Source organism: Myotis nattereri (genome assembly GCF_964212035.1).
Source record: "Myotis nattereri genome assembly, chromosome: 11".
NCBI lineage: Eukaryota > Metazoa > Chordata > Mammalia > Chiroptera > Vespertilionidae > Myotis > Myotis nattereri.
Window position 1 is genome coordinate 63,650,348 of NC_138086.1, and position 21,015 is coordinate 63,671,362.

At 44.4% G+C, this 21,015-nt stretch overlaps 1 protein-coding gene across 1 annotated transcript in view; it reads right to left on the reverse strand.

The window, feature by feature from the left end:
• CPVL (carboxypeptidase vitellogenic like) overlaps positions 1–21,015 on the reverse strand; it is a 103,043-nt gene that overhangs the window by 41,474 nt on the left and 40,554 nt on the right. The window contains exons 5-9 of the mRNA XM_081102797.1: positions 20,656–20,714; positions 19,270–19,349; positions 14,293–14,359; positions 1,731–1,853; positions 1,006–1,137 (exon numbers count right to left, since the gene is read on the reverse strand). Coding sequence (XP_080958923.1) covers positions 1,006–1,137; positions 1,731–1,853; positions 14,293–14,359; positions 19,270–19,349; positions 20,656–20,714 — 461 coding nt within the window. The remainder of the gene's footprint in view (positions 1–1,005; positions 1,138–1,730; positions 1,854–14,292; positions 14,360–19,269; positions 19,350–20,655; positions 20,715–21,015) is intronic.

The window sequence follows — 21,015 nt, forward strand, 5'->3', positions numbered from 1 at the left end:
TCTGCCTCCTGCTTTGATCTGAACCAGCTGACCTGCAGCGCCTAGAAGTCTATTAATAGCAGGCCTCGGTCTTAACAACCACCGTGCCCTTAGCTAAACATCACAAATAGCTTCCGATAACAAAGATTCAAGTCCTCAGAACTGAACCTGGCCTCATGTACATGATGGCTCCGTCCTAAAGGTGGCAAAACCCCTGAGAAAGGCTGCTTACACTTCATCCCCATCTACACTGGCAAACAACAAAACAAACCCCAACCTCCCATATCCTAACATTTCGTCTAGTCCAGTGGTCGGCAAACTGCGGCCCCTTGAGTGTGGCTCTTCCACAAAATACCACGTGCGGGAGCGCACGAACAGTGCGATTGAAACTTCGTGGCCACACTCAAGGGGCCAAAGAGCCGCATGTGGCTTGCGAGCCGCAGTTTGCCGACCACTCGTCTAGTCTAACATTTTAAATAACAACAACAAGGGTGAAGAACATAACCCTATTATTTGATTCTCAATTTCAATATTAGGGGAGCAATGTGCCAATGTTTACAAACACCAAAGGCTCTTGGTAAAAGTCTCCAATCACTATACTTTATCATCTTTGTCCCTGGCACACAGGAACACATGACATTTGTTACACATGCCGGTCACTTCTTGGGCTGAAACCCTGTGTGTGGCTATCAGGGGGGTTAGAGGGTTCAGAACCGATGGTCTACGTTCCAGGCTGCCTGCCTCCATTCCTCACCCAGGGTGTGCCTTCAGGGCCTACGTAGTGTTTAAAGAAATCAAGACAGTCAATGAAAGACAGGATCTCAGGTTGAACATGGAGCCACAGGAAATTCAAAGAAACCCACACCATCCGCTTCTTCATCAGGAGCCCACTGTCTCCCTCCTGAGCTTGGACGGCATAACAGATACACCTTCTCTAACAACAACAAACAGCCTGAGCACTGTGGTGCTTCCGGCACCACCTCAGATGGTATTCATTGCTCCGGCCACGTGGGCCCCAGGACTCACTTCAAAGGCTTGAAACCACTTCTCCTCCTTGATGTATTTCACGCACGTCTCGCTCAGCTTCTGGAAGTACTTTCTCTGCCTCTCATCCAACAAGCCAATTTGGTACAGGAATGATGCATAGCCCCCTATGATCTGAGGAGAAAAGAGACAAACACAAGAGCCACAGGGCGTGGAAGAAGTTAGGGAAGCCCATGTGCTTGGTGAAATAGCCCTTTGTAATTTGTCCACCTTGGGCTAGAATTAGCCAAGCAAGACAATCACACACACACACACACACACACACACCACATACCACACATCACACCACATACCACATACCACACATCACACAGTATAAATACAAACACATACCACACATCAAACATATACAAACATACAACACATGCCACACACATACACATACGGTACAAACACACACAAACATGCCCACACAATACACAAATACATAACACAACTTTACAAACACACACAACACACAAACATATACAACACACATGTAACACACATACACACACACCACACACACACACATACACATACACACACACACCCCTACACCTTAAAGCATTTGGGGAAATTTAGAGGATTGAAATTATTAGACATCAACTGCACAACTGTATTTCTCTTTATCAGGTTTGATTTCTAAGGTAAGAGGAGCCTCCATCGAATTAAAGGGAGTTTATTCTCCTCAAGGAACAAAACGGAAAGGAAAAGCAGACACCTACTGATTCAGGATCGAAATATGCATCTCCAATAGCGATTCCTTTCAGGTTGATCTTCACCGACAGGATGGGGTTGAGCATGTGGATATAGTGTGCGATGGCCGGCACGTACTTGCCTGCATAAGACTGAGAACGGTAGATGTTAAAATGAACCATCAGAAATGTATGCTGATAAAATTACGTGTTTAAGCTCATTCAATAACAATCACAGCAGTATCTCCACCTGAGACACACCAAGAATTTCTTAGCCTCACATTGCAAATTCCACAATAGCTGAGAGCACTGTCTCTTGCTCCTTTTGTCATCCCAAGTTGCACCCAGTACACGCAAGTCACAGATTAGGAGCACACAAAGATAATGCATGGACATGGAATAAGTGAGCATTTTCATTTTCTTCCAAAACAGTACAGAAAAATGGACCAGTGAGCACAATTCTGGTCCATAGGACTTTTCTTACGAGAAAGTTCCATTAAAAGGTTTATTTAAAAAAAAAAATCTCAAGGCCAGAATTAAGATCTCAACATCCGTATAATGACACAAGTTTTGACATCAGCATGTGCTAAAGGAAGAGGAAAAGGGAAATACTACTTATTGGCCACTAAAACTGTCACTTGAACGCTCCTCTGTAGCCCACCTTTTCCAGTATAAGGTTCTTTTTCAGTTTCAAAATATTTTTTGGACACAAACAGAATAATAGTGCTGCTTTTAAGAGTATGCTGAAAAGGCTACCATGAGTTCAGTCATAGTTTAAAACCAACTTGTATTTTTTCCAAACGTTGCCTTCTTGACATTTCCACTTGCATGTTTAATATTAAACTTCATCTGTTCAAAATGCAGCTCCTTCCCAAGCCCTCCTTGCAGCCTCCCTTTCCATTCACATGAACTCTGACCTTCTCACTGCTTAGGCCAAAAAGTGATGCCATTCTTCAGCTCTCTGATGCCCCATGGAAGTCTATCATTGACATGTCTTCTCACACCCCTGCTTCACCGCTTTGTTCCAGGTAGACCATCTCTCACCTGGACTGTTGCAGTAGCCTCCTACCTGGCCCCTGCTCTCACCCTTCCCCTTGTCCAGGCTACTGTCAGGACAGTGGTCTGGATAAAGCAGATCATGTCACGCTTCTGCTCAAACCCAAGGACTTCCCACTTCCCTCAGAGGAAGAGCAAAGGGTTTTTCCTGAGACATAAGGGCTGACATGATCTGGTCACTTCACTAACATTATCCCCTCCACCCTCATTCCTCTCCAGCCCACGTGGGACCACAATCATCACTGTGATCCTCACTGCTTCTCCCTTGTGGCCTTTGCAGTAGCAGTTCCTGCCACCAGGAATGGTCTCCCAGATATATCCACATGCTTAACTCCCTTACTTCCTTCAGTGAGGCCTTCTAAGGGATGCCTTCCCTGGCCACCCTATCTAAAATTGTCATACCTCCTTTTTGCCTGGCTAGTGTGGCTCAGTGGTTGAGCATCAAGCTATGAACCAGGTCATGGTTTGATTCTGGCTCATGGCACATGCTGGGGCTGGGGGCTCGATCCAAGTAGGGGGCATACAGAAGACAGCTGTTGGATGATTCTCTCTCATCATTGATGTTTCTCTCTCTCTTTCATTCTCCCTTCCTCTCTGAAATCAATATATCTGTGTGTGTGTGTGTGTGTGTATATATATATATATATATATATATATATATATTCACACCTTTTTTTTTCCCTTTTCTAGTCCCCGTCTCTCCTTTTTGATCTTATTCCTTATCACTCGCTAACACTCTTTTACTTATTTATCTTGAATTGTTATTCCCCCACCCAGGCTAAATAAAAGATCAGTGAATACAGGGATATCTGTCTGCTTGTTTCTCAGTGTATCCCCTGGGCCTGCTGCTGTTTATTTGTTAGTGCTCAATAAACAGTTGTTGAAAGAATCTTGAATTAACCTAATGCATTTGAAGAACAGCAATGCATGTATGTTCACAGTAGACTAGAGGTATTATGTGGGTACATCTGAGCCTGCAGACCCTTCACAGCATTTCCAAGGCTCCCCGAGGGCTGGTAGTTCAAAGACTGGGCGCTCTCATTTCAGACCATAATCATATGCTGGACATAGCACTGTTCCCATTGCAAAATGTGGACACTGCGGCTCAGAGGGGTTGACTGCTGTCCCATTATAAAACCCGGCAATAAAACACCTCTCCTCCTGAGAGGGAAGGGTATGTATTTTAACTTGTAAACAGGTAGTGATGACAAACGTAGGCTAAAGCAGGAAGAATTTTAGGGCACCTCCCCCCTTGTGACCATCATGAGTATCTGGGATACATCCAGGCAGGAAATTAAGAACAAACACCCACTCCATTTCTGAGCATCTATTAAAAACTAGGCTTTTCCACTTACTTTAATTTAAGCCAAATAAGGTTAACCTTATCTTCCTATATTTTAGAATGATGGAAACAAGGGCCTGTGCATTGCCGTCACATGCCTGGCTGGAATTCTATCCAGGCTTGGCTGCCTCCACGCCCCCCATTTCTCACATCAAATCATCTTTCAGGCCACGGACCTGGAATAGATTATGGGTCTCTGGTCCCCCAAGTGGGGGCTCAACCTTGGGTTTATCCACGACATGCCTGCTAAGCTGGCCACTGCTGGAAAACGAGAAGTGAGGTGGGTAGTTCTGTAACAACGTCCAAAACGGATTCCTCAATGTTCAGTCACATTTGCTAACCTAACCATGATGGTGTCTACCTCGTTTTTCCTTCCTAATGACTATCCCACACTTCCCTGCCCGTGTCAGTGTGACAAATCCTTCACTGCCGTCCCCATTAATCATCCCACTGGCGGAGTGACTCCGGCTGTCACACAGAAGACAATTACAGGATCATTTTATGGAAAACAGACTGGAACAGTATAGTGAAATTGCAATTATTTTGGCTCTCCTGTTGACACATGTTTCTTCTTTTTATTTATTTTTTTACAAGATAAGACTTGTTTATTCTTCCTCAAATATTTATTTCTCAATTTAACGATTCTCTGATCACCATGAGCCCACAAAAAGGCAACCAGACCGTAAATCCTGTTTTATTCTGCCCAGTGTTCCCTTTTCTGGATATATATATGTTTTAAATAGAACAGAACCCCTTATTTGGGAGGGAAAATTTAGGTAAAGCTGTCTGCTGGATCAGAGGCAGGCTAAATAGCCCCTCAGGACTTGTACTTGGGATCCTGTGATTTTATGAACTCTTGCTTCTTTTGTTCTGAGTTCTGCCCATTACAAGGACAAAGGCAACAAACCGGCACAGCGACCGGCCCTGCGGTTTCTCTGATCTCTCGCTGGCGTTCACCAATGTGGGCAGCAGCTGGCCACGGGGGCTCCTAAAGTCTGTGAATTCACACTAACCTTCCACCAGTGGGTTAGACCCTGGCCTCATAAAGGCTCAGAACAGCATCAAAGCGATTATAAAAGAAAAGCAGAAAGGCGAGACCAGAAAGTATCTGGGCACCTATTAGTTTAGAATTCAGCAGTGACCTTCAGATGGGTAACTCAGCCACAGAAACATAAGTACTTGACATAATAATTCAAAGGAGGCTGGCCATCAACACATCAGGATCTTCGTCTGCCCTTCGTATTCCTTTCTGATATTGAAAGACGTCTCAAGGTGTGATTCCCAGCACAGTTCTTGGGGAGCTCATAGAGCTCATCTCTGACAAGGACCAGAGGTACCGGGGTGTGTCTGCATCTGCTGGTATTGGCTGGAACTTAAAGCAGCAGTGAGCCCCCAGTCTCCCTTGTTACATCAGCAGGATCTCGGCATTCAGCTCTGTCTTTTATGTCCCCCAGGGGAGAACAAGGTCTCCACAGCACCGGGGAGCAGTGCTTTTGAATCTTGGTCTGCGATCTTTCTGAGTTCTTAAATGATGTTTGGAACAGCCTAATGGAAATCACATTAAGAGCACATTGTACTTGTAAAAATAGTCTGGGGAGAATGTAATGCTTGGTTAATTATCCAGATGTGTAAAAGCACAATGAAATTGGGCTTTAAAAAAAACTTGTAACTGTGTATTCCGTCTGAATCTCTCCCTTCTTACATGTTTCAACAATATTCGTAGCAGACTTACACCATCCCTGCACCCGGTGACTTTTAAAGGAGGAAAAAATATTTCATATCTAAAATCAAGCTTTAATCAGCTCCTCCTGAAGGAAAAAAAAAATCGTGTCAGAGAATAATACTATAATGGAAACAATGTCCTCTTACAGAAATTTCACATGTGTTAGCAGTTACTATTGTTTAAGCTTCTCTCAGTGGTCTACATTTCTTACTCAAGTTCAGTTGTTAAAAAAAAAATGCAGTTAATACGTTTTCATTCTCTGCCTTGCTTCTAAGTATGCATTTTATGGTGAAGCATGCAACTTTATGGGTGATAATGAGCAATGGCCTTTGAAATGAGACACACTGCAACCCGGACACACACAGTGTCGCTGTCCACAGCCCCTACTTCCTACCCTCTGCTTGGCCAGTGGAAAAGGGGGAGTTGTCAACCTCAGCCCTGGTATGTTGAGGAAGGTCAGGGTCATTCTACACCCTTCTGCCTGTTCCACACCCATACCCCCACACCCCCAGGCACTTCAGCTGAAATGAAAGTCTCTTTGAAGAAGTCCCTTGGGGATGATAAGAACTTCTCCATTCCCCAGGAGGAGACAAGGTGGGCTGCCCTTCTGGAGAGAGTCACACCAGTGGCGTGTCCTCTAGCTGTCCCCAAACACAGACTATGGTGGAGCCACACCCACTCATGGGGACGATCAGAGGGAATAAGGGAATATGCCTTGAAGAGAATTGTATACACAGATTGTAAACCACAAAACCTAATGGAGTAACACAGGAAGCAGCAGCCAAGAGGACAGGATTAAGCAAGGGCGACCTTGACTTCATCCAGCCTTGGGGTAGAATCTAATTTCACGGGACCATTATTTTCTCTGAGGAGAGAAGAGGTGGGGCCTTAAAAGGGCCACTTCAGAAAATTAATGAATGGGGAAAGCTGAAACTTCAGTATTGTGGTAATCTCTACAACTTCCTAGACATTTCTAGACCATGCGTCATCCAATTTCACGACCGCACTGCTGCAATTAAAAGAAAAAAACATGGCTTCTAACAAGGATATGACTTTATCTAAACATCTATTGCTCTGGAACATGAGCTTGAAAAGGAGCTCAGAATCTATAGGAGTAGGCATAAGGCAAACATTTTGACCTGTATCCAACTTTTAGCTACATAAATTTATGCAAAAAGATGTGCTGCCTTCCAAATGATATATTCTTGTTCAATACTAGAGGCCCGATGCACGAAATTCATGCAAGAGTAGGCCTTTCTTTCCCTGGCCGCCGGCACGGGCTTCCCTCTGGCACCCAGGACCCTGGCTGGCTTCCCTCCAACAACCGGCAGGCATTCTCAGCCCCGGCTTCATCAGGAAGGACATCCGATCCAATGAGCATATTATGCTTTCATTATTATAGATTGAGAGGATGCTTCTTTTCATTCTGTTTTCTTTTTAAATTGATTTCACAGAGGAAGGGAGAGGGAGAGAGAGAAATATCAATGATGAGAGAGAATCTTTGATTGGCTGCCTCCTACATGCCCCCTCCTGGGGATCCAGCCCACAACCCCAGGCATGTGCCCTGACCAGGGAACTGAACAGTGACCTCCTGGTTCATAGGTCAGGGCTCAACTACTGAGCCACACTGGATGGGCAAGAGGATGCTTCTTAAAAAAAAAGAAAAAAAAATCCCATCAATGACAACAAGCATAGGTGAAAAAGATTCACCTGCCCTCCCCTTCCCCTGCAAGTGATCTTGTGTCGGTTTTGCAGAAACCCAGCTTGCAGCCAGGTGACTCAACCAGATGAATAAATCCTTATGTTTAAAGAGACCACAGATAATTTGACTTTTAAACAAAGAGTATGAACATCAGGCCATGGTCAACAAATTGAGGCCTTTGTTTGCTAACCACAGATAAAATCAGAAGGTTGAAGCTGCATAATATATAAAACTTAGCATTTCCTGTCTCCACCATCGAATCAAGCACTATCTGTGTGGCAGCACGGTGGGCAACCTCAAACAAAGCTTATAATGACTTCCGATTTACTCATCTTCTTTTCTATGGAACTAAGGAATCAGTAAACATGCATTGATTCCACTCAGATATGCTGCTATCCAAAAGCCTCAGGCCTAATTTGCAAACAGTTCCATATGTCCCTGTTCAGTTTTTCAGGTTGCAGCTTAAAGTTTAAATTTCTAATATTAAATGCATTAAATAGCCACCAATCCATTCCCAATTCTAAAAGGAAATATTGGCAAGTCAAATGAACATAACTGAAAAGAGACATTTGTCATGAGCCTCAGAGTTAAAGCAGCGTGAATGTTATCTAATAAAATTTAGCAAGTTCCAAGCTTTTGGAAATAATTGCATTCTGAGGACATCAAGCCTTTACATCACTTGAAACTTCCATTTACTCCATAAAACTTCGTGATCAAAGCCAAGTCTTTATGATTAAAACTAAGTCTTGGCCAGAAAGACAGACACATCCAAGAAGCTATGTCTCTTCCATTTGTGTTAGGTTGAAAGATTCGGCACAAAATATGGAAAGGATGTTTGACTCCCTTTTACAGAAAGTGGGTCTGTTTTATGGGAAGAGGCAGGTCCCAAAGACAGTGCAGTTTCGGAGAGAGAGCACCCAGGCTCCAGATTGCATCTCCACAAGCAGGGTAACAATCTTTAGCCAGCTCTGGAGCCTGGCTGGGAGACCTTAGTAAGGCCTAACCTCTCTGAGCCTTAGTCATCTCATCTGTAAAATGAGAATGACAATAACAGTGTAAGCTTTATAAGGTAGCTGTGAGGATGAAGCAAGGTAATCCATGAAACAGTGCTTAGCGTTATGCCTGTCATATGATCCACTCTCAATAAATATCCTCAAATAATCCTACAAATAAAACACGTGAACCCTTGAAGGCCCCCTTCTAGCTACCATATTCGATGATCACAGCCTGAGCTGATGGGAGAATGGTGTAGGCCTACATAGAATGAGGACAGGCCCACTGCTAGAATAGTTCTCCCATCCCACACACGTTAGATGTCACCCCACAGATATAGGGGTCCCTGCTTGAAATTCCCCATTACAAATATCTTTTTATGGCCTAGGCTCTGTACTCTAGTCCAGCGGTCACCAACCGGTGGTCTGAGGACCCCTGGTGGTCCATGAGGTCCGAAAGGTTGGCGACCACTGCTCTAGTCAAATACAAGCCTATTGGGAATAAGTTTAATTTTTCAGATCCTCTCTAATGGATAGTGAGCTGATAACAAGTCAGAATAGAGGTGAGAAACGATAAATCATGATGGAGATGAAGGAAGTGTTGGAAAATAGAATCTGAGCACAATATAGCCAAGGAAAGGAAGGCTGAGAGTGAATGGGGGCATGGGATAGCCCTGGGAAGTAAGGATGTAGGAAGGAGGGCCCCCAGGCCTGGGAAGAACAGGGAGAGAAGGGCCATGAAAGGATGATGAAAGGAAGCTGGAGAGAAATACCACCGATATTTTCATTTCATCTAGTAACAGCCTTGGGAGAAGCCACTCTCTAACATTCATTAAGTAATGTGCTCAGGCCCGGCCGGTGTGGCTCAGTGGTTGAGCATCGACCTATGAACCAGGAGGTCACGGTTCAATTCCTGTCAGGGCACATGCCTGGGTTGCAGACTTGATCCCCAGTAGGAGTATGCAGGATGCCAAGCCAATCAATGTTTCTCTCTCATCATTGATGTTGCCATCTCTCTCTGAAATCAATAAAAATATATTTAAAAAAGTAATGTGCTCAGTATTATATGAAACAAATTAAACAAACATGGCTTGGGCCTACAGGGAGCCTACCCCTCCTGCTACTCCCAACCCAGTGAACCATGATGCTTTCAATCAAGGTTGTCAGACTCCCTGATGCCAGCAGGACTTTGCTCATGCAAATGAAGATAAAGTATCCTATTAAGCTCACTAATTTTTAAATAGCTTCCAAGTTTTGCCTTTATTGGCCCTGAAATTAGCCATGGTTGCAAAACGGCTTCTACGGAGCAGAGGCCCCTTCCGCTGATCGGAAGAGCAGCCAGAGTTTCCACCAGGCGCCCTGTGCCTTTGAAAGAGCTCCCATCCATCCACTCACTGCCGCTGCCATCATCAAGTGCTGGATCTTTCACGGGGTCGACAGAAAGCCACATGCTCCGAGGACAATGGAGGGCCGATTTGGTTTAAGGTCTCGCTGGGCCCGTGTTCCCTGGAGAGGAGGCTAAGTGGGCCTGTACCTCAAGAACAAGAGGCACCTCTCCAATAGTCGCTGGCTCAGAAAGAATAACACTTAGAAAGCAAGTTAATGATGTGAATTAAACGCAGCTTGTTTCTCCTCTTTGAAGTCCTTTTTTGTTCATGCCTGGAGGAGGGTGATTTACAGACACATTTTTCTCTCTTTAGAGCAAATTAATTCCAGTTGGTGTTCCGGGCAGAAATGGAGAGAAAGCAGTCCTTCCTCATCGCGCTGACTGTGGGCCGCACTGAGCCTCCTGGTCTCGCCATGGTCCACATGCAGCGACAAGGAGCCTGGGGTTGCTTCCGACGCATCTGCTTTCCGAAACGTCTAGTATCCGCTTCTAAGCTGCACTGTCATCCCTTGATGAAGCAACCACTTCTTTTAAAGATGGTGTCAAGATGACAGGGGAGACAACGCCACATCCCCAACCAGGTGAGCAGAGCTTTCTAAACGCCCAGCTCCTGTCCACGCGCATTAAGCCATGTGCTTTGAAGCCTTAATATATTATGGCTCCAAATATATATATTAATGCAGCTTTTCAACATGAGAAGTAATAATAGTCATCATGTGTTGGCACTCACCACAGCCAGTCACTCTGCTAAATATTTGAGGAGGATTATCTAATTAAACGTTTAAAACAACCCTATGCAGTAGGTACTATTATTGCTTCCAGACTTCCTTGCACCAAAGTTGGGGCACAAAACAGCTGCTCCAGACCCTTGGAGTGTCAGGCTACCCTCATCCACAGCACATGTAGGTCAAGGACATTTGCACCGAGAAGCAGAAAACCCTCTCTAAGTTTACCTATTTATTTTTCAAGGACGATTCTACAAATTGAGTGGCATTAATTGTTCAATCTGCCTAAGTCTGTGAGGAAATTAAGAGTTCAGAAGGAAAAAGAATTTCCTCTTCTTGAAATTTCTTCTTCTTCTTCTTCTTCTTCTTCTTCTTCTTCTTCTTCTTCTTCTTCTTCTTCTTTTTGGTGGTGGAGACAGGAAGGGTGGGTGGTATTATATTAAAACTGCAATGGCCCACAGATGCTTTAAGAGTATATGTGGTAACTACAGTTGGATTTCTGGTAAAGCGAACTACCCCTGGAGGTGATCTAGTTTACAAAACCACCCCTCTGATGGGAAGATGAGAAGCAGAAGGCTGCAGACAGTAAAGAACATGTTTGGAATCATCCAGAGAGAGGCAAGGCCAGCAATGACTCCAGGGGCTCCTGCTTATTTACCGAGTGCCTTCCACTTCTCCATCCTGCCTTGAAACAGAAGACCAGATGGAGCAAACCAGACCGCAGAAACATAGCTTTCTAATGACAATAAACCATCCAGGCTTTATTTAGCGGTCTTCCTTCTAGGAGACATGCCCCCAGATTTGACGTGTCCCGTGGAGCCCTTATGAAGATTCTGCCTGGCACTGCCTCTCTAGCCCAGATGCTGCCTGCCCTGGCTCACATCTCCCTTCATCACTTGGAAGGCCCAGGCTTCCTTAAACGTATCCGTCCTGGCAGCAAAGCGCGTAAAAATAAAATGGCCCTTTCCTACGCACATCGGAAATTACATGCGTGGGAACCACCAGGCAGACATGAAATAGACAAATTTTCCATCCGGAATTTGGCAGCTTTGCTGAAAGTTCAACCTCATAGTTAACAACATCCCCACATCATTTGCAAGACAAGGGATTACACGCTAGGCCTATGGCTCTTCTGTGGGCGGGGGAGACTGGGCATTCTCCAAGGTTGCTACCAGGAATGATGGGAGGGTCTCTTCCTGCCCTTTTCCCCAACCTGCCTTTGAAGTAGGTTAAAAGGCAAGGAATAGCAGGGAATTATTGGTAGAGATCTCAAATAATCCCAACGGGGTAATTAGCTTATTAGCTTTAAAAAATAAGCAGTCAGAATGTCCTTTCCTAATGCCTTAGAGGAATGCAGGCTGAAGAGAAGGGAGCTCCCAGTTCCATTAACTAGCGATTCCTTTGGAAAACAACGACTATTCTTCACGTTGAGTCCCTTGGAGTGGATGGACATCTGTGGTTTGTGCTGGCCCAGAATCCTTCCAGCCCTTCCTCAGGTATCATCACTTGGATCGTCCTGTGGAGACCACTCATCTCCCAGGCCCTGCAGTTCAGAAGGTGAGGGCCCCACTATGATCCCTCCCAGGGCTTTGGAGTGGGCCTCAGGTACCACTCTAGCCAGTTTGATATTCTATCCTCTAATGCCAGTTATTAGTTTTAGAATGGGCATGGGATCCAAATGGCTCATATGAAATTCAGGAATATGGGTGAAATTACTGGGAAAGAGAAGTTGAGCTGGTAGGCTATACCAGAGCGCTGGAAGGGGTGGAGGGGCAAGGGCACGGGGGTGGAAAGAACTTACCCGAGAATAAAACCAGTGAAGTGCAAAGCCAAGTGAATAGATCGAGAGAGAATGAAAGACAAGATCCCGATGACTATGTTTGAGCACCCATCTCCAGCCATTCCTGATGTCAATCAACCCAGTCTTCTTTAAGCCACCTTGAATAGGGTTTCTGTCACTTGCAAGCAAAAGGGATTCATCTTCCAAAATCCAGTTTAACTTTTGGCTCCTCTGTCTGGCCTTTTCTGATGATCCCATATTGAGAGGTAGCTATTGGCACTCTCCTGTGCTACTTGTCCTTATGGCTGCTTCTCTGATTGCACTTTTCATTCTGTATTGTGCTTAAATTGTTACTTTCAGATAAAGAATGGAGTCAATGTCGTAGTAATCACTAAATTTCCAACACTTATCCAATACCTCTGATATAGTAGATACTCAATATATGTGTGTTGTATTGCATTTGATTCTAACTACTCTTTCACTGCACCCTGCAATGATTTCCCAATACACTTAGAATGAAATTGAAACTCTACCATGGGCATCAGGGCCCCACATGACCTGCCTGCCCTTCCCATCTTGGCTCCTTCCTCAGTGGCTCTATGCTTTCCCTTGAGCACAGCAAGCCTGTCCCCACCTCAGAGTGTTTGCATTTGCAATTCTTCCTTCCAGGAAAGCTTTTCTTCCAGGTACTACAGCCAACCCCACGACATCACTCAGGACTCACTCAATTGTCTCCTTACCAGAGAGTCTTTCTCTGACCACTTTATCCTAAGTAGTACCTCCATCACTCTCTAACCATAACCTTGTTTTTTCCTCCTCATGACATCTATCATTGCATGAATGCACAGTGCATATTTTCTTTTTTATTTATTACTGTCTTCTCCTCTTAGGATGTATAAAGGCAGAGTATTTTTTTCTGTTTTGTCCACAACTAGCACCTAGAAATTTTTGTGGTCTCAAAATACTGGCTGCTATACATTTTTGAAATAACCTTAAATTTAAATGAATGAAAAAAGCAAGTCCCAAAATTGAAACCAATATATGCACGTGAACCTGTGTATTCAATTGTAACATATCACCCTAAAAATAGAATCAGTTCTTATAACCTTTAAACATAGTACTTTTTTAAAAAAAAACAAACCTGTGGCAACCTGTGGTGAAATAATAATCTAATGATAAAAATAATTATAGCAAAAATATTGACAGTAACTTGGGGGTTTCTTGTTGTAGTGGTACTGATGCAGCAATTGTGAAACCATTTTGCACATGTTGTAGGATTGAGCAAAAGAGTAAATACACTGATGCTGTTGGGAACCCTGGCCTTCAATGTGAAAAACGGAGCACACAAATACAGGATGCGGGGAGGGAATGTGACGTTGAATTAGAATGATGGATGACTTTGTACCATTTTGCCTCCTATCCCTGCCCATAGACCAAGCCTAGAAGAAATTGCATCCCAGTAGTAATGAGCACACTTAGTACTTGGGTCTTGGTTTCTAAATACCATTTCCCATTAAAAGGAACCAAGATTCCTTGAAGAAATGACTGGTTCCAGGGCTTGGGCAGGGAAAGCACAAGATAATCCTAGAAATAAAAGCACAGACGTGCTCAAAGACTAATGGGGATCTGTCAAAAGGACATAGGAACCAGACAGAGGGACAATTGATCAAATGTGGGACAATGTGAGCATCAAAAGCAATAACGATGGCAAGAAATGTTAAAACATCAAACAGAAATTACAACCTATGAGCCCACAGTGATGTTTTAAAATGTAAAATATTGAAAAGAATAGGAGTGAAAGATCTCTTTAGAAGACTGACAGATGCTATCCGCTAATATATTTAGTCCTCTTGGAAGACCACAAGAAACCATGACTTCAACTCACCTCTCCAGTGGCATAAAAGTCATTCTCTTGGTATTCAGGAAACAACTGGAAGAACTGGGCTAGTGCACTGCAAAAAAACAAACAAACAAAAAAAACAGCAAGAAAAATCATATGGAGTCGGAAAGGCTTCATGCTACCCAATCCAAGACTTGCACAATAGGTTTCACATTTAAGACAGGATACCATTATGGTGTAAGCTCCTGCAGGCATCGTTTTCAATGTCTCATGTGCATAACACTCCACACTTGGTTAGAAAATACTTGTGGTCTTACTTTGTGATGCTTAGAAGTTGAGACAAGTGGACGTCCACACTCTGGGCACGTTTGCAAATCTCTGGGTTACCAGCTTGGATCATTTACCTTGAGCCAAGTGATCCAGGCTTTCACCTTCTACTTAGCAATTCTTGGAGGCAGTTCTGCAAACCTTGTGACCTCATTAACCCAGGTTTGTGGTGAGGTAATGGGAACCTCTAGCGCTTACCTCCCTCTCCCTGTGGGCAACCCTGAACATTTCTAATGGGCCTCCCAGAATTTCAGTGTTTTTAATAACAAAAACACAGAAAAGACGTGAAATGACGCACTCTAAAGAAATTCACTGAAAGGCCACAGATATGGAAGGAAATGTACAATGGCCTCTAGGCTCCAAAAAATCATATTTACTAAAGAATGGCAAAGCCACTTGGGTGAGTTATGCTGCAACAGGCATAAACAGACGCAGGGAAACAAAACCGTGTGAAACTCAGACGCTCTATGACTGTTTTCACCCAGCTTGCAATGCCTGAGTAGCCAGGCAGGGATTTTGTTCCAGCTTCCTGCTGAGGGACTTAAAGCCATGAACCACCCAGGAAAGATGAAAGGCAGGACGCCCTGCAAAATCAGGAGGAGGAGGGAGTTCCAGGGTTACAGAGAGGCACAACTGGGTCATTACAATTACCATGATGCTGGCTATACTTACTTTTCAAAGGCTCCATAAAAATCCACCGTTACACACTGCCGTAGAGTTTCAGCGTATTTCTCTATTTATTATTTATAGAAACTAAATCTTGGAATCTGCTTTATACAGCTTCCATGTTAGTGCTGACAATAAGCTGCTTTTAGAGCACAGATAAAAATAGGAGTTGATCCTCCTCCTTTCCCTCTCTAACCTTTAGGCTAAAAGTGACGTTCCTTCCGCTCTTCCTGCTAATTGGGAAAAGGCAATACTAGATAATTTAATTTAGTAAATTTCAATTTAGCCATATGCCTTAGGTTAAAGCTTATTTGCCTGGAGAATTTGTTGTTGAGTTGTGAGGGTTGCCAGATTTAGCAAATAAAAATACAAGGTGCCCAATTAAATTAGAATTTTAGATAAGCAACAAATAAGGTTTTTGCATAAGTGTGTCCCAAATATTGCATGGGATATACTTAGGTTAAAAAAGTATTCATTGTTTATCTAAAATTCAAATTTAACTGGGCATTCTGCCCTTTATCTGGAAATCTTAGTTGCTTCTAGCTCGAAGGATGCCAGGATTCTGTAGGTGAAGTGTCCAAAGCAAGACCCCGCTTGAGGAAGTTATCATAGATTTTTAACGTAACAGTAAGATCAGAACAACAACAACAAAAAGGCTAATAATAGCAAGCCCTTGGGGGGTCTTTCTTAAATGGGAGTGAAAAATAAAAAAGGTAAATTTAGTGAGTTAGATTTACATAGGCATTTGCTCATTTAACTGTATTTTACTCAAGGATTCTTCTTGTTACATGATGGTTTGCCTAAAAACATAATCTAGAATTATGGCCACATAAAATTCCAAATTTTAGAAGCGGAATTGCAAAAATATGTAATACATAATGTACACACATGCATGTATGTGTGTGTGTGTGCACGTGCGTGCACTCACTCCATGCATGTGTTTAGGCACCAGGAAACATGCCTCTTCCAGGAGATTCTACTTGGCAACCTTGCTGGCTTTGAGCCAAGACCTTCTCTAATAATTAGAATTTAAGTCAAAAGCTACCAGGTGGCGGGAAGGTGCGTTGAAAGACAACAGGAAGAGACAGAGCTTGTAAGAGAGAATGACTAGCAGAAAATACTCCTCGGACCCAAAAAGGGAAGATGAGTTCGGGTCCGAGAAGGTGTGTGAAAATGACAATGCTCAAGAGATCGAAGACAGCACTGGGACTGGTCAGGTCTGACGGTGTCAGAGGCACAATAAATACAAGACGTTCAGGAGGATTGAGGTCAAAAGAATCTAAGTAAAAGCTCCATAATAGCACACACCAAACAAGGAGCATCTTTAGTCACTGGCACTTTCACAAAGCAGGCTGAGCAAGAAGAATCCTGGTGGTTTTGTGCTGTTGCCACAGATGGGGCCCACCCTCTGCGTCCATTCCTTCCACCTCTGGAGCGGCTGGGCCATGATCTCCTCCAACCTGTGAGGACCGGGCCACGTTCTCATTGAACACATGACTATCTCATAGTCACACTGTGTGAGGCTTTGTGTAGCAACAGATATCATTTCCCATGCACTCCGGCATGTGGAGTAGCATGGTAGTACCATGTCCATGTGACTGTGAGTAAGTAGCATGGGGCGCATCGCGAGAGCAGGGGCTGTGGGCTTGCTGACCCTGCGGCCCCAGCACCAGGAACGGGCCATCGGTGAATCACGGTAGAAGGAGACGGGCACCAGTGGGTATACTCCCAGTCAAAGATAGTCAAGTTCTTATTCTTTGGCACCTTTATTTTATTTTCTAAACCAGAGAGGCACTGTGGCTCAATAGCACAATTCAAGTCCGAAGAAAAGAAACAAAGAAGAAGAACATTTAAACATCTGGTAGTGAAAACATTTCATTTCCAAACACACAGAAAAGCAGCCTGAATGGGAATGTCAGATGCCCCTTGAGGAGGCTTCTCCTTATAGCCGGGCACTAGTAATAGTCCAAAGAAATGGGATTTTCAGAAGAAAGGTGGTTTTCAAAGGGAGAAGGAGAAAGGTTTACTTTCTAAACCTGCAGTAGCCCAGTTACAGGTTTCAAAGCGACCTTTTTATGCCGACCGCCCATCTGGGGAGCAGGAGAGAAGAAACAAATAGTGTAAACTGGGAAGGGAACAGCTGAAGTCAGTTTTCTGCACGACCCTTGATTAGCTATTTTCCAGTTCTAAGAGCCTAAAGCGAAAAGAACTCAAACAGCTATAAACAATGCATGCTTTGAAATAAGTTCCCTTTACATGTCATGCAAGAGGAGATGTACCACATGTCCGCAGTAAATATCCACACGGAGGGTCAACTGGAAGCTGGGACCATCCTGGGGGGAGGGGAAGGAGAGACAGAAAAGGAATGGCAGGGTTGCAACCCCCGGGCTTAGAGGGGATTGATGTGTTTCTTTAATGCAGAACCTCCGCCCTCCGGGTGTTTGCTAGTTAAACAACTAAGCTGGTTTGGATTTAACCCAAAAGAGAGCCCACAGTCAGTACTAAATGGGAAAGACATGGAGCTTGAGCACACTTATAAGGACAGCGGGACTATGTCTGTGCAGGGGGAGTTGGGGGGAATAAATCAGCCCAAGGGGGAAGGGGCAGGGACCTCTGCCAGGATCTGCCCAACCTGCTCCCAGGATCCACTGTATCTGGAAACGTAAGGGTGGGGCCCTATGCATTCTCCCCAGAAACTGAATGGAAGTGTTTAAATAATGGGACATGTGGCAAATGAAGTGTAGGAGACGACAGCCATATTCTTTTCTGGGTCAGAAAGCAGAGGAGAGAGTGATGTCTCTGGGAGAAAGGCACAAAGTTCCTGCGCCCCCCTCCCCCATCCCCATCCCACCACTTGCTTGGGCACAAAGAATAGAACGGAAGGCTTTTGTCCGATGAAAAACCTCTGACTCCATTGGATTCATTTTCACTTTTGGACCTGATTGCGGTTCCCTCACCAAGTAATTAGCAGAGTGAGTGTTTGGGGGAGGTTGGGGTAGAGGAGCTGGTTAACTCTTTCTGGCCACTGGGGTCTTGGAGGGAATTATTACAAAGAGTGGTGGCCTAGTGATTGGAAAGAACTCAGGACTTGGTCTCTAGTAATAAGTTACAGGCTGGAAAAATGTGCACAAATATGAAAGGTCACTTACTTTTAAAAAAACATATACATACTAAAAATAGCTATAGTCACGTAGGGAAAAGAAAGGAAGAAATTATATGTATACTGTTTGATCAAGCTTGCAACTTTCCATTTTCCTTCAATTTTTTTTACTAAAGTAGTAATTTTGTAAGATGAAGGGGAAGGGAAGAGAATAGCTATCGAGCTGAGCTTTTAGCCTGAAGAGTCATGAGAAGAAGCAAGAGAATGAAAAACTGCCCTGAAGGCCACAAAAGGGGGAACCCTGGGCCCTAACCGGTTTGGCTCAGTGGATAGAGCGTTGGCCTTCAGACCGGAAGGTCCCAGGTTCATTTCCGGTCAAGGGCATGTACCTTGGTTGCGGGCACATCCCCAGTAGGAGGTGTGCAGGAGGTGGCTGATCGATGTTTCTCTCTCATCGATGTTTCTAACTCTCTATCCCTCTCCCTTCCTCTCTGTAAAAAAATCAATAAAATATATTTAAAAAAAGGGGGGGGGGACCCTGAGAGAAAAACAGACATCTGAGATGCTGCTTCCTGGAAATGCCAAGTTCCTCTTACGCGGTCAACAGAACCCTCTGAGGCACCTGGCCAAAGGTCTGAAGATCACGTTTGGTTGAATAACCTGCCCTGTTTCCACTGTTTCTTAAAGGATATATTTTACCAAATCATAATTATGTCTTAAGCTCTTCCCCCTCCTTGTTACTTTCTCTGCTGGCCACTTTTACAATTATCAGTGATAACGTAAGGAAGTGGAAAGTAGACGGTGTGTGTCTTAAAATGCCTTTGGGAATTACACTAGGAGGACCAATCGGTAATACTTCTACTACTATAAGCACTTCCCTACTGAGAGAGAAAAGTGTGGAGTCCGAAGAGAGAGCCAGGGCCTCTTACCTGAATAAGTCTCTAGCCACATCATCCTCGGTGACTGCATATCCCTGGGAGTCATCAGTAAAGCTGAAACCTGTGCCCACCTGAAGGGGAGATAATGAGCAGGTAGAGCCACAGAGAAGTATGTGCTTTGCGCCCCGCAGAGGGAAACACCACATGGGAAGGAAATAGACCTGTTCCAAGAGCCAAGCCTCTGGCCTCGGCTTTGTGCCATGTGCACTTAGTCATCCTCACAGGAGGATGCGACATTCCACCTACTTCCCTTCCCCCCTCCGAGCCCGAATACAAAGCATCAGCATAAAACTCTGCCCTAGGTCAGTGGTCCAGCTGTCCTGATTCCGCAGTGGGGACCCTGCCAGATGTTGATTTAAGGCCGAGGAATTCACCTTTTCTCGGCCCCTGCTACAGTGTCAAAGACCCAAAGCTGTCTCCTCTCTGAAACCGGGAGGGTGCATTGCTGTCCTGCCAGGAAGGAACTCTCCAGGCTGGAGGTACCAGATCGTGTGAAAAATATGGCCCCTAATCCCTTTCACCTTCAGTAGGCAAGAGGTTTTAAAACAATTAACATTTTGTTTTACACTCATGTTTCCTTCTACCTAGAAGTTCATAGACAACTGAGTTGTAACTAAAAGAAGCTACTACTTATTCTGCATAAATAATTTGTCTAAGAAAGGCAGCACCCACCAGATATAAATATTTTCTCCCCTGAAACACCCAAGGGAACGAGACATTTAATTCAACATTTATTTAAATATGCAGTTACTGACCAGGAAAGAGAATGGTTGATGGGTAAGAGCGGGGACAAGAACGCTCCTCCCTGTTTTCTCTTTGAACCATCTGGGAAGGGAGAGGGGTTGGAGAAATGAGGGGCAAACATCTGCAGAAGCTGGCCCTAAAGTCATGCTCCTGCTCTTCAGCTTATTGGACGCGGGTTCAGAAGAACTTCCCAAGAAGAAGTGGCTTCCTGTGCTGAGAAGAGGCATTCTGCCGCTGTGACGGTGAAGGAGGCCAGTTTTGACTTTTTATGTCTAGAATTCCATTGGAAAGATTAGGAGTCCTGCCACCATATAATAACCATGACATTGGGAAGTCGCATTATCAGTGGAAAGAAACGAATCCCTCATTCTGGATGATGTCATTCAATGAACAGGGCATTTCATAAGATTGAAAATGAGGGATGGAGAGAAAGCACCAACCAAAATCCCCAAACTCGGATGCAATCATCCATAAGAAAAACAAAATCTAAAAAAAAAGTGTTAATAGATTAAATTTTACTTTCAAATGAACAAAACTAAATCTCTCCTTTTCCCCCTATTTCTTAAATGTACGGAATCAAAAGCAGAAAGACAAGAGGCCCACGTTGCCCTGTCACTGGCCGCCTGTACTCACCGGATTATCGATGTACAGCATGGACAGGGTGCTGGTCCAAGGGAAGTCTCGGGTGCGCACTGGGGAAACAGAGACCAGGTGAGTGAAAGGGTCATGAACCGAACACCCTACTGAAGGCTCAGATCTGGTCCAGAGCCCAGCATGCCCACCTCTCCCCACCTCTCCCCACCACGTCAACATGGTGTCCCTCTAACTGCTGTGTCTTCTCACCGTGGGAACAGACACCAGCTCCTTCTCCTCTCCTCTCCTTTACTTGCCCCCAACCCAGAGGGTCTCTACATCTAAGATGCAATTTGGGAACAAAACTCTGCAACTGCCCAGCTGGTGTGACTCAGTAGTTGAGCATCAACCTATCAACCT